This window comes from Myotis nattereri (assembly GCF_964212035.1).
Source record: "Myotis nattereri genome assembly, chromosome: 15".
NCBI lineage: Eukaryota > Metazoa > Chordata > Mammalia > Chiroptera > Vespertilionidae > Myotis > Myotis nattereri.
Window position 1 is genome coordinate 30,730,573 of NC_138090.1, and position 17,223 is coordinate 30,747,795.

The 17,223-nt window shown below is 42.8% G+C and overlaps 1 protein-coding gene across 1 annotated transcript in view; it reads right to left on the bottom strand.

The window, feature by feature from the left end:
* ANKRD27 (ankyrin repeat domain 27) overlaps positions 1–17,223 on the bottom strand; it is a 65,544-nt gene that overhangs the window by 43,936 nt on the left and 4,385 nt on the right. The window contains exons 2-3 of the mRNA XM_081107867.1: positions 10,611–10,742; positions 2,222–2,332 (exon numbers count right to left, since the gene is read on the bottom strand). Coding sequence (XP_080963993.1) covers positions 2,222–2,332; positions 10,611–10,712 — 213 coding nt within the window. The 5' untranslated portion in view covers positions 10,713–10,742. The remainder of the gene's footprint in view (positions 1–2,221; positions 2,333–10,610; positions 10,743–17,223) is intronic.

Sequence of the window (17,223 nt, forward strand, 5' to 3'; positions counted from 1 at the left end):
GCCCCTCTTCGCTCCAATGTGGGTTTGTAGGGACAGCACCACTCTTTTGATTTTTTACACACACACACACACACACTTACACACACACACACACACACACACACACTGATTTGTTGTTCCACTTATTTATGCACTCATTGGTTGATTCTTGTATGTGCTCTGACTAGGGATCGAACCCACAAACTTGGCATATACGGATGATGCTCTAACTAATTGAGCTATGGCCATAGGAGGACTACTCTTTAATTTGCTTTTTGATACTAAAATGTTTTTCTTTCCTCTTTGTTCACTTTGTAGTTGTGGCTACAGTAGTATCCTGATACTTTTTCTATTCTTTAAAATATATTTTTACTTCAGAGAGGAAGGGAGAAGGAGAGAAAGATAGAAACATCAATGATGAGAGAGAATCATTGATCAGCTGCCTCCTGCACACCCTACACTGGGGATTGAGCCCAAGACCTGGGCATGTGCCCTGACCAGGAATCGAACCCATGACCTCCTGGTTCATAGGTCCACGCTCAACCAGAGCCACACTGGATGGGCCCTGATCCTTTTTCAATGTTGTAACAGAAGAAGCACTAAGCTGTTCCTCAGAGTAGCAGAAACTACACCCTCCAGGAATGGAAGAGTAGGAAGGCTCTCCTATCTGAACAAAAGACCAAAGTGTCCGGTGTTCAGCTGGGATGGGGCTGGACAATGATGCTGCAGTCCCCTTTGAGGCTCACCACTTTGGCCATGGCCAGGGAGCCCAGGGCAGACCCGCTGTGATAAGCCTGACTGCTCTGCTCTGTGTAGATCTGGGTACCCCAAAGAGAACAAAAAACTAATAAGGGACTGGCAGCTGTGGTGAGCAGATCTCTGGCAGGAAAACAGTGGCATGCCTTGTGAGCCACTGGGCTGCTGACCCCAAGCCGGTGTCCAGGTCACCCCATGCCCCATCATCCCTCTTCCCCACACAGTGCCTACAGCTGCTGGGTTGGAAAGTCCTGATGAGGAATGGAACCTCCTGCTGTCAGCACCTACCTGCTTACACTTAAAAAATAAGAAAATGCATACTCCAAAATAGCACTGACTACGAGATAGATGGATATCATGTGCCCCCTGATGTGATTCACTGAGAAAGATAAAATACCCTTTGGAAGCATTCCTACCAGAAACGATAACTGCTAATCTAATCATGAGGAAACATCCGAGGGCCCACACGGAGGGCGAGTCTCCAAAGCAAAACAGAAATGTCAGTGTCATGAAAGACAGACTGAGGGCCTCTTGCAAAAGAAGAAAACTGAAAATGCATTCTGGGACCCTGGATCGGAAAGTGCAATTATTAGTGCAATTAGCATAGCTCGTATGAGAACAGGATGTTGGAGGACAGTACTCTATCAATGTTAAATTTTCTGAGTATGATCACTGTGCTCTGGTTACGTAGGAAATACAGATGGAATTGTTTTGAAGTAAAGAGACATGGTTTATGAAACATTTTCTGAAAAAGGTTCAGAAAAAGTAATAGTAATGTATATTATGTATAGTGATAAAATAAATGTGGCCATAATGTTAATAGTTCACCAATCTAGGTGAAGGGTATATGAGAGTTCTTTCTACTTTACTGAAACTTTCTGTAGGATTGAGATGATTTCAAAAACAAAACTGGGTGTTTTTTAAAAATATATTTTTATTGATTTCAGAGAGAGGAAGGGAGAGAGAGAGGGAGAGGGAGAGAAGATAGAAACATCAATGATGAAAGAGAATCATCAATTGGCTGCGCCTCTTACATGCCCCCTCCTGGGAATCGAGTCCACAACCTGGGCATGTGCCTTGACTAGGAATAAGGACCTCCTGGTTCATAGGTTGATGCTCAACCACTGAGCTATACCAGCTGGGCTCAAAACAAAGTTTTAAAAAAATTAAACTTAATCCCTGATCTCCAATTTGTGGCCAATGTCACAGGGATAAAATAGCTTGCTTTGCCAGGACCTCAAGGAAGAGATATCACTGGCAGGAAACCCATAGGCTGAGGAAGAGATGCCCAGCCAAGGCCTTGCTCAGCACTACCATCTCCTCTTTCCTCAAAGGCAGCAGGCCCACCAACCCCATCCCACAGGGCGGCTGTGTTAAAGCCATCATTTAATATAGATGTGAAAGGGCGACAAGCAGGATTCTCTCCCCTCCAGCCCACCCAAATACTGAGTGAGTAACCCTGGTTGACCCACAAAGAAATGAATACCTTTCCATTTAAGGTCTGAAAGTGTTCTTCCACTGGTTTCAAAATATAGGACTCAAACTGACAAGTAGAGTGAACATTGCTTGTTAGGCTTCCTTTGCAGGGAACTAAGACCTGGAAAAAAATAATTAGGGTGAATACTAGAGAGATGTGTCATTTACAACTTCAGCAGAACAGGATGCATCACAAAATATTCCAGCTGGAACTGTTGTGGGGACCTACTGCAGAGATAATGCCCAACACGGCAGCAGGTGATGCCAGCTGACTCTGCTGTCGTTGTGATGGAGCCCAGTCAGAGAGAGGTAGCTCCCACCCTGTGGGGTCCCTCCCCACAGCTGGACTGGGTGCCCCACTCAGTCATCAATTGGCTCATGAACAGTTCCAGATGAAGAGGGGGTAGTTTGGAAAGCACAGAAAAGTGACACTAAAAAGTCACATGTATTCCCACACCTAAATGATAAACACTGCACATGAAGACAGTTTGCTTTCCATCTCCTTTCCGTGTTTGTTTTTAAGCCTAGTTATGATCACAGTTTGTAACACAAGTACAGAAACTCAGTTTCCCATCGCAGGCTGTCACCTCCACCAGAGATGTCTCAGCATGCCAGAGCCTCGCTTTGGGGAAGGTGCAATCGGAAACCTGAATTTTTAGTCCAACAGTGGCTACCTCACTGACGAGACACCAGCTTCTCAGCTCAAAGCAGCACAGGAAGGAGCTTGACTCAACACTGCCTTCTGCCCCGGCACATGGATCTGTGCTTGGCTCAGGGACTCGTGTTTCAGAGGCCTCTCAGACACAAGTGTACCCAGAAGGAAGATGACCCAAAGCAGCTCAGTCATTCAGAGCCCCATCTCCTGAAGCAGCTCAGCCAAAAGCAAACGGCTCCTGCACTATCCCCGCTGTGCAGAAGAGGAAACCGAGACTCAAAGGAGTTGAGTAAGTTGCCCAGGGTCACACAGCCAGTAAGCGGCAGAGCCATGATTCTGACTCCTGCCGCCCTCCAACCGCGGCCCCATCTTGCTGCCTCACCGGAGGACTGCCCAGAACAGCGGTTCTCAACCTGTGGGTCGCGACCCCTTTGGGGGTCAAACGACCCTTTCACAGGGGTCGCTTAAATACATCCTGCATATCAGATATTTACATTACGATTCATAATAGTAGCAAAATTACAGTTATGAAGTAGCAACAAAAATAATTTTATGGTTGGGGGTCACCACAACGTGAGGAACTGTATTAAAGGGTCGTGGCATTAGGAAGGTTGAGAACCACTGGCCCAGAACCTCCTGCAGTTTCCTCTGCAAAGACACCATGGAACTCGGGAGCCTCTGGGGGCAGTGGGCCTCAGGGGCTTCCTCAGGGAGTCAGAAAGAACAGTGCGGCCTCTCGCCCCACGGAGACACACCAATCCCTCACAGCAAGAAAGGGAGGCACTGACTGACGGAAGAACTCAAGCCTGTCTACAAGGTGGCCTTGACCTGCCTCAAAAAATCAAGACTGAACTAGATCAAGATCTAGATTTAACCACCAATTTCAGGAAATACAGAGAATAGAGGGCCATGTTAAACACCACTATAGGACTGAAACTGGCAAAAGCCAGAATGCAGGAAGCTCTACAGAATAAGTGACCAAAGAAAAAGAAAATTAGAAGAAAAAATTAAAAAGAAACTCAAGATTGCATATTAAGTATGTGCAGTTTCGTGTACTTCAGTTTAGCTCAATAAAGTTAGGAGAAAAATAGAGACTTATCAATTCAACATCATGTGTGGATCTCCTTTGAATCCTGATCTGAACAAACCAATTGTAAAACAAACAAAAAATATGAGAGATTTGGGAAATTTGAACAGGACTAGATATTAGACAATGTTGAAGAAATACTGAGACCCTAGCCCAATGGTCGGCAAACTGCGGCTCTTTGGCCCCTTGAGAGTGGCTCTTCCACAAAATACCACGTGCGGGCGCCTATGTACAGTGCGATTGCAATTTCGTGGCCCATGCGCAGAAGTGCCTGTACATAGAGACATCCCCATCAAAGGAAGGCGTGGAAGGAAGGAAGACTGGAGGGCGGGCTAGGGCAGTGGGGGAAGCAGCCAAGCTGCATTCTTAGCTTCTGTACACTTTGTGTGAGGATTAGGTGGCCTGCAAGCTTGGCTCACGGGAGCGGACTGAGGGGCAGTTAAGCCTAGGGGAGATACACATTTAAAAGTGGAAATATCATGTTTTTAGAGCCTAATAAAGGATTCGAGGGCGGCCAAATTTGGCCCCATGACCAAGCCCCATGGAAATAAATTTAGCATTCACCTGCTGAGGCCACATGGATCCTTTAGAGATGGCAGAAAGTTGCCTCTTCTAGAGGCAACTGGAATATTCTACTTTTCAATCAACTACCAGTCGTGGAGGGAGTATTATTATGCATTAGACAGGGATGAGCCTGTTCCCATCACCCGGCCATCAGGGGGCAGAAGCTAGCCAACAATATCTGACCGGTGGAGCAGGCCAGTTCCTTCCCAGCACTGCTGATTCCTGCTGAGAAGCTGGCCTCACTGATTCTGGAACTAAACAAGGCTGAGGAATTCAGTGCTGCCCAATGTGGGCCCTACACAGCTCCTAGTGGATCTCATGGCTTTCAGGAGGGGCTGGAGTGAGCTGCCTAGGGTACCACTGGGAACTTGGGATGGTACCGTTTAAGAAGAATCTCCCATTCCTCAGTGTACCTGAAAGGAAGGTGACCAAGATGCCAAAGTTCTTATTCAAAATTCCCCTCTCGCTAAAGTGAGCTTAAGTGTGATTCCACTACTTGCAGCTGGAAAAGTACCTACTGGATGACAAAGAAACTGTGCTAAGGGCTGGCAACACAGTGGTGAGCGAGACAGGTCACACAGAACTTACTGAAAAATAACAGCATTCCACTGTGTGGCATTTTTATTTTTATTTGTTTTTTAATCCTCACCCGAGGATATGTTTTTATTGATTTTAGAGAGGAGGGAAGAAAGAGAGAGAAACACATTGATGTGAGAAACATCGATTGGTTGCCTCTTGCATGCTCCCCCACCAGGAATCGAACCTGAAACCTTTTGGTGTACAGGACGATGCCCCAACTGAGTCACCTGGCCAGGACCACAGTGTGGCATTAAAAATAAATAAATAAATAAATAAATATTTTATTGACTTTTTACAGAGAGGAAGGGAGAGGGATAGAGAGTTAGAAACATCGACGACAGAGAAACATCGATCAGCTGCCTCCTGCACACCCCCTACTGGGGATGTGCCCGCAACCAAAGTACATGCCCTTGACCAGAATTGAACCTGGGACCCTTCAATCCACAGGCCGACTCTCTCTCCACTGAGCCAAACCAGTCAGGGCCACAGTGTGGCATTTTTAAAAAGCACAAGAAAGTTACATATGTTATCTAGACAGTACTTATTTTTTAAAATACATGTTATTAATTTTTACAGAGAGGAAGGGAGAGGGATAGAGAGTTAGAAACATTGATGAGAGAGAAACATCGATCAGCTGCCTCCTGTACACTCCCTACTGGGTATGTGCCCACAACCAAGGTACATGCCCTTGACCAGAATTGAACCTGGGACCCTTCAGTCCACAGGCCGATGACGCTCTATCCACTGAGCCAAACCAGTTAGGACTGGACAGTATGTATTAAATATCATAGAACAAAGATGGGAAGGAAATATTTCCTAAATTAGGTTAAGCTCTCCCAGTCAACACGATTGCTTTGCATCCTATACCTTTTCTCTGTGACACTTACCACAGCTACAATTCTAATAAATATATATGCAGAATATAACCATCTTTCCCACTAGAATTTAAGCTCCATAGGGTAAAGATGATGATGTATATTCATATATTTGGCTGACAAACATAGTGCCTTGCCTAGAGTAGCATTTAATAACTAGTGTGAAATGAAAAGATAACAATGAATGTCTTTGGTGAGCTTTCATGAGATTTTTATTTTCTTCTTTGGCAACAGCTGTATTCTCCAACTGTTTGTTTTTTTAATCTTTATTGTTGAGAGTACTACAAATGTCCCCCTTTTTCCTCCCATTGCCCCCTTCACCTGGGTCCCACCCTACTCCACCCCAGGCCTTCTCCACCCTACTGTCTGTATTCATAGGACATGCAAATCTGTAATAATAAAAGCATAATATGCTAATCAGACTGAACAGCTGAACAGTGGAATGACCATCTGGACGACCTTCCTGACGAAGCTGAGACTGCGAGGGCCAAGCCCCTTGCACGAATTTCGTGCATCAGGCCTCTAGTATACACATAGATCTTTTTTTTTTTTTAAATATATTTTATTGATTTTTTATAGAGAGGAAGGGAGAGGGATAGAGAGTTAGAAACATTGATGAGAGAGAAACATCGATCAGCTGCCTCCTGCACATCTCCCACTGGAGATGTGCCCACAACCAAGGTACATGCCCTTGACTGGAATCGAATCTGGGACCTTTCAGTCCGTAGGCCTACGCTCTATCCTCTGAGCCAAACCGGTTTCGGCTGCATATAAGATCTTTAAGTAATCTCTCCTTGCCCCTCTCCCCTTCTCTCTGAGATTCGTTAGTCTGTTCTATGTTTCCATGCCTCTGGTTCTATTTTATTCATCAGTTTATTTTGTACATTAGATTTCTTGTTCTTTGACTTTTAAATTCAGTTGTTGATAGATATGTATGTATTGCCATTTTATTATTCCTATTTTTGATTCTCCTCTCCCCGCCCCCCATTCTTCTTCTTCCTCTTCTTAAAGAATACCCCTCAACATTTCATATAATACTGGTTTGGTGGTGATGAACTCCTTCAGCTTTTTCTTGTCTGTGAAGCTCTTTATCTGACCTTCAATTCTAAATGATAGCTTTGTTGGGTAGAGTAATCTTGCTCTTCATCACTTTGAATATTTCTTGCCAGAATTATTCCCTTCTGGCCTGCAAAGTATCTGTTGAGAAATCAGCTGACAGTCGTATGGGCACTCCATTGTAGGTAACTGACTGCTTTTCTCTGGCTGCTTTAAAGATTCTTTTTTTGTCTTTAATTCTTGGCCTTTTAATTATAATGTGTCTTGGTGTGGGTCTCTTTGGGTTCCTCTTGTTTGGGATTCTCTGCCCTTGTAAATCTATTTCTTTCACCAGGTAGGGAAATAGTTTTTCAATATCTCTCTCTTCTCCTTCTGGCACCCCCATAATGTGAATGTTGGTATACTTGAAGTTGTCCCAGAGGCTCTTTACACTATCTTCATATTTTTGGATTCTTTTTTCTTTTTGCTCTTCTGAGTGGGTGTTTTTTGCTCCCTCATATTCCAAGTTGTTGATTTGATTCTCAGAATCCTCTATTCTCCTGTTGAATCCCTGTAAATTTTTCTTTATTTCAGTTAGTATATGCTTAATTTCTGACTGGTCCCTTTTTTTAAAAAATATATTTTATTGATTTTTTACAGAGAGGAAGGGAGAGGGATAGAAAGTCAGAAACATCAATGAGAGAGGAACATCGATCAGCTGCCTCCTGCACACCCCCCACTGGGGATGTGCCCACAACCAAAGAACATGCCCTTGACTGGAATCGAACCTGGGACCCTTCGGTCCACAGGCCGACGCTCCATCCACCAAGCCAAACCGGTCAGGGCTGACTGGTCCTTTTTTATGTCTTTGACATTCTCACTATGATCCTTGAAAGTCTTACTAAGTCCATTGAAGCTCCCATTAATTCCCTTCAAACTCTCATTAAGATCCTTGAGTAACCTTGTAACCATTGCTTTGAACTCTGTATCCGATAGTTTGCTTGCTTTCATTTCTTTCACTTGTGACATGTTTCTTTGTCTCCGCATTTTAGCTGCTTCTCTGTGTTTGTTTCTCTATATTAGGCAGAGCCGCCATGTCTCCCGGAATTAGCCTTGTGTAGTAGGTATCCTGTAGGGCCCAGTGACTCAGTTTTCCGTCACCTGAGCTGAGCACTCTAGGTAGGCCCATGTGAGCACAGTCTTGTAGTTGAGCCTGATTGCTGTTTCCAACTGTTTTTTTAAAAAACATTTTTTTTTTTTTTTTTTAATATATTTTATTGATTTTTCACAGAGAGGAAGGGAGAGAGATAGAGAGAGTTAGAAACATCGATGAGAGAGAAACATCGATCAGCTGCCTCTTGCACATCCCCCATCGGGGATGTGCCCGCAACCCAGGTACATGCCCTTGACCGGAATCGAACCTGGGACCCCTCAGTCCGCAGGCCGACGCTCTATCCACTGAGCCAAACCGGTTTCGGCTAAAAAACATTTTTAAAATATGTTTTTATTTATTTCAGAGAAGAAGGGAGAGAGACAGAAACATCAATGATGAGAGAGAATCATCAATAGGCTGTGTCCTGCATGCCACTGGGGATAGAGCTCACAACCCAAGCATAGGCCTTGACCAGGAATCGAACCATGACCTCCTGATTCATGGGTCAACACTCAATCACTGAGCCACACTGGCTGGGTTCTCCAACTGTTGTTTGTTTTTAAAATATGTTTTTATTGACTTCACAGAGGGAAAGGGAGAGAGAGAGAGAGATAGAAACATCAAGGATAAGAGAGAATCATCAATCGGCTACCCCCTGCAGCTCCCCCCCCCACCCCCCAACAACCCTCACTGGAGATTGAGCTCAAAATCCAGGCATATGCCCTGACCAGGAATCGAACCAGTGATTTCCTGGTTCTTGGGTGGATGCTCAACCATTGAGCCATACTGGCTGGGCTCTCTGTTTTTATAATGAACTTTATGACTTGTAAAATCCAGAATAAGCCCTAGCTGGTTTGGTTTAGTGGATAGAATGTCGGCCTGTGGATTGAAGGGTCCTAGGTTTGATTTCAGTCAAGGGCACATGCCCGGGTTGTGGGCTTAATCCCCAGTAGAGGGTGTGCAGGAGGCAGTTGATCAATGATTGTCTTTCATCATTGATGTTTCTATCTCTCTCTCCCTCTCCCTTCTTCTCTGAAATTATTAAAGATATATTAAAAAATAAAAATAGCCATAACTGGTTTTGCTCAGGGGATAGAGCATCAGCCTTTGGACTGAGGGGTCCCAGGTTCGATTCCAGTCAAGGGCATGTACCTTGGTTATGGGCACATCCCCAGTAGGGGGTGTGTAGGAGGCAGCTGATTGATGTTTCTCTCTCATTGATGTTTCTAACTCTCTATCCCTCTCCCTTCCTCTCTGTAAAAATCAATAAAATATATATAAATAAATAAAAATAAATAAAAATAAGCCCTAGCGAGTTTGGCTCAGTGGAAAGAGCATTGGCCTGAGGACTGAAGGGTCCCAGGTTCAATTCCAGCCAAGGGCACATGCCTGGGTTGCAGGCTCAATCCCCAGTGTGGGGCGTGCTGGAGGCAGCCATTCTCATCGCTGATGTTTCTATCTTTCTCACCTCCCCACTCCTCTCTGAAAAAAAAAAAAAAATATACACACACACACACACACACACACATACACAAAGTAAAAATTAAAAAAACTGGATAAAATGTATCAATCCCAAAACCAATCATAAAAATCAGAAGGGAGTTCAAGAAATCAGGCTTCTGATGGCACAGGGATGAACTGGGTGGTGTGGAAGTCAGTTCCAATTTTCCAGAGGGCAGCTGAGAACCTGACATCATTGGGCTAAAGTGACTTCTCCATTGGTTCAAATCCACAGCCTCCTGACATGCCTGAGTAAAATCACACCCGTGGCAAGAAAAGTGGGAACACAGTATGAGAAGAGGACAACACACAGAAAGAAGACTCCTCAAGCACAGGACAGCACAGAGGCGCCCACACACTGGGTCCCACTGTGTTGTGTAAGACAACCTCAGAACTGGACAGACCTACAGCGTGAGGCCTGCCTTCTCACCAGGCAACAGGGCCCCACAGACAGGCTACAGTCTCTCTTACACACTTCCCTCATTCCTGTTACCCGGCTGCCCGTGAAGGCGTTTGAGGTTGTGGCCCTATTATAAACATTCTTTCACCACAGTTCCTTCCCTGTAGGAAACACCTTGAAAGTGACATGGGAATGTGTTCACACGTTCTCTTATTCTATGGGAGTGAGCGCTCACCTCACACCAGGCCTCATGAGGCCCTGAGAAGGAATGTCATTTCTATCCTCGATAGCCCTCATGGTCAACATGGAAACAAAAGAAACAGATGAACACCAGGAGACCTGTGTCCCCATGGGCTGAGAGTGCAGAGAAAACATTACACCCTGGGTTGGTACTTGTTCCATACTGAGCATGGTCTGGGGCTTTTACACTGAGTAGGTTTGTAGCTGATTCCCTCTAAACTTAACCAAAGTCTACTATATTTCTGGCTTCGCCAGCACTGCTTGGTCCACAGCTAATGGGAAAGGACAACCCTCAGGGTTGATGCACTTACAATGCCATGAAGTTGGGCCACCTTGTTGCACAAGTCAGGACGCCACTTTTGAAGGGCCAGGTAAAAAGGATTTTTCAGGAGATCTTCATCATAAAGAGCCATATGGACTTCAGATGGGGCAAAGCGAGACTCCTGGGACAAGGGAGGAAAAGGCAGTAAATGACCACCGTTGGATTCATAAAACACATGCAAGTCTGGATCTGGCAATTCCTAAAATTGATCCCTGACTCTAGTACTCTACTCTACACACCTAACACTCCAGCAAGAAATGTCAAAGATAACCCATCAATTCTAGGATGACTTTTTTCACTGGTTAATTTCAATCAAAGTGTTTCAAATTAAACTCCAAGTCATTGCAAATGTGAAAATGGCTCTTTTTAGAACATCCTACATGACTAAAATATTGACACTTTAGAGATATGCATGTATTTTTAATGAAATATTTTAAGCATACAGAAAAGTAAAAAAACTACCACCCAGAATTACCAACTCTTCTCACTTTGCCATATTTGCCTCAGACTTTCTTTTAAGAAAGAGTATATCAGAACAGACTGGAACCCCTGCTGTGCCTGTCCTGAGCCCATTCTCTCCTCCCCTTTCAGAGGCAACCATGATCCTGGAGTTGTATATCATTTTTGTTTACATTATTATTCCTTTAACACTTATGCATTCATAAATAAACTAGAATATTATTTTATGTGGCTCAAAATTTACATAAATGGCATCACAGTATAAGTATTCCGGAACATATCCTTTTTAATCACATTACATTTGCAAGTTCTATCCATGCTGATCCACACAGCTGATTCATTCAGATTTCTGTACAGTATTTTTAAATAAACATGACACAATTTATCTAATATCCTATATTTAAGTTGTTTCTACATATCTATTATTACAAACAATGCTGGAATGAACACTCTGTACCAGAGTACACATCTAGGAATGTTCCAAGGAGGCGCTACAGGGCGGATCCACCTGCACCAGCACCAGATGCTGGCAAAGCTGCTTTCTACTTCCCTGAAAAGTGTACAAGCACCCTCCTTCCATACATCACATCCTAGCCAACACTTCTTGGTATCATCAGATAACCTGTTTCTGCTAGTGTTTGAGTCTAAAATAGTATTTCACTGTTTTTATATTTTAATATCACTAATGAAGTTGAATATCATTTTCTTTTGTTCTATAAATTATCTTATCATGCCTTTTGCCCATTTTTTCTAATGGGTTGTTGGCCTTGTTCTCAGGATTTATAGTTCTTTATGTATCTGGATACTACTAAAAAATGCTGTAAATATCCTCTCTTAATCTGCAACTTGTCTTTTCATTTTTTTCAAATGGGTGTTTTCAGAAATCAAAGTGTTTGATTTTTTTTTAATAAAAATAGTTTTTGTTGTTAATCTCACCCAAGGATATTTTTTCATTGATTTTTAGAAAGAGTGGAAGGGAGAGAGAAACATCAATTGGTTGCCTCTCGCATGTGCCCTGACCAGGGCTGGGGATCAAGGTACATGCACTTGACTAGAGTCGAACCTGGGACCCTTTAGTGTGTGGGCCAACGCTCTATCTACTGAGCCAAAGGCATCAAGGTGTTTGATTTCTTTTTTCTTTTTAATTGGCAGTGGTAAGGGCACCAGGTGTCTGACTGGTGGGTCAGACCAAACCTGGGTTCAGCAACCTCAGTACTTGGGTTCTGGCTAGGAAAGAATTCAGAGCAAGACCCAAACTGTAAGAGAACATTCATTTGGTAAATTACAGAGGTAGAAGAAGTCGTTTGTAGAAGAAATGGGTTCAGGAAACGAGTCATTGAGATAAAGGAAGGGCCCTTGGAGCTTGGGAGTGGGTAAAGTGCCTAGGGAGGTGGTGGGGCGGGGAAGGGGGTAAGGGAAAGGCACTGGCTTCTCCCTGGAGGGAGAGCACCACCGAAGTATTTGATTTTAATGTAGTTGAACTTGTCAATCTTTGCCTTAACAGCCAGAGCTTTTTGGATTTTAGGGAATCCTATAATCTGGCATGTCTCTTTGCAAAGTGACTTAAACATTCCCCCAATCAGAAAGTGGTTATCTTGCTGTAACCGGTTTGGCTCAGTGGATAGAGCGTCAGCCTGCGGACTCAAGGGTCCCAGGTTCGATTCCGGTAAAGGGCACGTACCTTGGTTGTAGGCACATCCCCAGTAGGAGGTATGCAGGAGGCAGCTGATTGATGCTTCTCTCTCATGGATGTTTCTAACTCTCTATCTCTATCTCTCTCCCTTCTTCTCTGTAAAAAATCAACAAAATATATTTAAAGAAAAACAAAACATGATACAGCCTCTTTAAAAAAAAAAAGTGGTATCTACTTCCTCACCCCTTGAATCTGACTCAGCCCATAAACTGCTTTAACCAACCGACAGAATTGATACTCTGTGATTTCTGAGTGTTGACCTCAACAGGCCTTGCAGAGTCCACTCGCATTCTCTTGGTGCCCTGAGTCTACCATGCTATGAAGAAGCCCATGGGATGAAAGACCATCAAAGAAGACAGAAGCCCAGGTGGTCCAGAGAACACAGCCATCCCACCAGCCGAAGAGCCACCTGCCACCCCACAGAACAGTAGGAAGTAATAAACTGTGACAGTTTTAAGCTACTAAGTTTTGGGTTGATCTGTTAGCAGCAAAGGCTATCACTGAAACCACATCCTTTCCAACACCTAGGCCATAAAAATAGTCTCAATAATTTCTAAGAATCTTAAAAATATTTTCATTTTTAGGTGGTCTTTATATTTATATGTTATAAATCAGACCTCTTTTCCCATATGGCAAATTGTTAGTCTGTTTGGGATGCTATGACAGAATATCGTAGACTAAGTGGCTTAAACAACAAAAATTTATTTCTCACAGCTTTGGAGGCTAGGAAGTCCAAGATCAAAGTGCCAACAGATTTGGTTCTTGATGAGGGCCCACTTCCTGGATTGCAGACCTTCTCACTGCATTCTCACATGATGGAGAGAGTACTCCTGTCTCTTTCTCTTTTTATAAGGGCATTAATTTCATCATGGAGGCCTTACTCTTATATCCTTACTTAACACTAATTAGACTCCAATGTCCCATCTCCAAATACCATCATATTAAGGATAGGGCTTCAACATATAAATGTGTGTGTGTGTGTGTGTGTGTGTGTGTGTGTTTGTGGACAAATGACATAACAATAAGCCAACTGGGTTGTTTTTTTAAAAATGTTTTTACTTTATTTTTTTATTTTTAAATAGAGAGGAAAAGACAGAGAAACATCGATGTGAGGAGTAACAGTGATCGGCTGCCTCCTGCACGCTCCCTACGAGGGATCAAGTGTGCAGTCTGGGCTACCTTTCAGTGCACAGGACAATGCCTAACCAACTGAGCCACACCGGCCAGGGCCCCATCATTGTTTTTTAAATAGTCTATCCTTTTCACATGGCTGATAATGCTACTTTGCCATACTCCAAGTTCCCATACATGTTTAGTCTGTTTCTAGGCTCTACTCTGTTTCAATGATCCAGACCAATGCTGTCCAACAGATATATGTAGGAAATATAATAACATACATATTATGCATAGTTACAAATGTAATTTAAAATTTTCTAGTAGCCACATAAAGGAAAAGGGGGAAATTAATTTTAATAATATATTTTATTTATCCTAATATGTTCAAAATATTACATTTTCAACATGTGATCAATATTTTATACTTAAAGACATATTTTACATTATTTTTTTACTCCTACTAAGTCTTCAAAATCTGGTGTGTATTTTACGTTTATAGCACTTCTCAGTTCATACTAGTCACATGTGCTTAATAGGAACATGTGGCTAGTGGCTATTATATTGGACAGAGCAGGGCCACATTATGTTATGAATACAGCTTCACAATCTGCCTTGATATCTCATAGAGAAAGGCCTCTCTTTTTGTTCTCCAAAATTGTCTGGTTATTCCCAATTCTTTGCAATGTCACACGAATTAGAATCAGCTTATCAATTCTATGAAAAATCCTGTTTGGATTTTTATTGAAACTACTGAATTTGCAGACAAGAGAGTCAACATCTTTATAGTAATCTTATTATCCATGAACATGGTATGGTATGTCTTTCCATGTACATCTTCTTCTATGTCGTACAATTAACTTTTATCTGTAAAGACCATATATAGCCCAGCTGGTGGCTCGGTGGTTGAGCATCGACTTATGAACCAAGAGGTCAGAGTTAGATTCCCGGTCAGGGCACATGCGCAGATGACATGCTTGATCCTCAGTAGGGGGCATGCAGGAGGCAGCCGATCAATGATTCCCTCTCATCATTGATGTTTCTCTCTCTCTCCCTTCCCCTTCCTCTCTGAAATCTATAAAAATATTATAAAAGTATCATATATAACTTTTATTAGATGTTATTTATATATTCTGTATAAATTTGTTCCTTTTATGAATGGGATCTCCATTGCCCCTGGTTTGCGGTTTTTACTGAGCTCTCAGAGAGGAATATGAAAAATGGGCACAGAAAAGGAGTTAGAGTTCTAGTCATGTCATGTACCTCTCGAGTCTCCATCTCACTCTGTGCAATGGAGAATACAAATATCTTTCTTACAGGATTTCCATTTACATTCCTCCCTCATCACTTTTGCCATACTGCATACCAATGTACCACCACTTACTGCTAGCCCACATGGTCCCTTTGTGAGAATTAAAAAGGGGTACCAGGGCACATGGCTTGATAAACAGCTAATAGGCTACATATCAGCCCGTTTCCCATAGTGCCTCTCTCCCGAGCAGGGCACCTTTGCAATAAATAACCTGCACATTGTACACAACAGCTCTATTGTTAATGTTTGACATTTTCCTTTAAAAACCTTTAAAAATTTTATTTCATTAAAATTTATTTTTAAAAGAATATTTATTATACTTAAATGAAAAAAATCAGTATCAAATCCCATAAAAAGAAGATAATCTTCAAACTAAAAGTTATAAGAACAATTCACACTATTTAAAACTTTGCTAGATACTATTGCCTGCCAAAGGTTCTGAGCTTGAGCCTGTGGCCTCTTCATTAAAAAGAAAAAAATTAGCCCTAGCTGGTTTGGTTCAGTGGATAGAGTGTGGCCTGTGGACTGAAGGGTTCCAGGTTCAATCCCGGTCAAGGGCGCGTACCTCAGTTGCAGGCTTCATCTGGGGCATGTGTGAGGGGCAACCAACCAATTGATATGTCTCTCTCACATAGATGTTTCTTCTCTGTCTCTCCCCCTTCCTTCTACTCTCCCTAAAACTCAATGAAAAAATATCCTTGGGTAAGGATTAACAAAAAAAAAAAAAAAAAAAAAGAAAGAAAGAAAACTAGCAACTATTAAGGAGCATTAAGTAAACTTATCCCTTGATATAATCAGATGAATGAAATACAAGCGAAAACTAAATTTCTTGCTATGTAACAATATTCCAATATGTTTCCTTGGGAAAACACCAGAACAGTATGCATAAGTATATTATGAACTCTCTCCCTTATAGTTAATGATAAAAACAGCCACCATTTGAGAACATCCTTGGTCCAGGCACTGTGGTAACTTCTAAACATCCTCATCCCATTTTAATGTTCCTGACAACTATGGGTAACTAATAATAACTAATACAATAAACATAGGTATCATTAGCCCCATGGCACAGATGAAGAAACAGGCTCAGTTGGCTAACTTGAGATTACACATAGATGTCAAAATTTATTCTAACACCTACCCCTTTAACCACTACACCCATCATGTAAAATAAATATGCATGGATTAGGGGTTACTAGTATTTCATGAAGCATGGATGCAAGGATTCCACACTTCATTTTCCCCAAAGGAAAAGTCCTCCAGACAGACAGCTACACAAGCCCCACATGGAATCTCCTCAGTCTGGTGCAGCCAGAGCTGTCCTGGCTGCAGCTCCTGGGGGCTGCCTGAAGGAGGCCCTGCAAATCCACTTACGAAGAAGAGCCTAGCATAAAAACAGTTACATATAATCCCTTCCTAGATCACTGAGACAGCTCTGCAACAATTTAGGTATTTGATTTGTTGAATTAAATTATTACAAGCCCAGATAATCCTTTCATGAGTCCTTACCAGAAGAACAGAATAATGTAATTTTGCTGGGACAGGGTCACAAGAAAACAAAATTCTTCCAGGTTACTGACACAGTTGGTTCTACATGGCAGAGTGCAAAAGTAAAGATGCCTTGGACAAAAACCTCACGAAAAACAAGATATGATATGGTCAGACTAAATCAGCGAAGGGATATGCCTGCTCTTCCGGCAAGATGCTGGCAGAACACCAACACCTCCGCCCCCAAGATGAAGGTGACAAGGGCTAGCTTTGACGGAGAAACTGGTAACCTAGCTGGGAGGCAAAGAATGTGGACCAGAAGAGTGAAACAAACCCGGAACAGTGCTGGGAAAAGTGAGGACCAGATAGAGACAGGAACAGCAAGGAGGAGGGTGGGGGCAAGAAGTAGGGGCACGAAAAAGTTCGTGTGGGTGCAGAAAACCCGAGTAAAGCCCTAGCAGGTTTGGCTCAGTGGGCAGAGCTTGGGCCTGCAGACTGAAGGGTCCCAGGTTCAATTCTAGTGAAGGGCACCTAGCT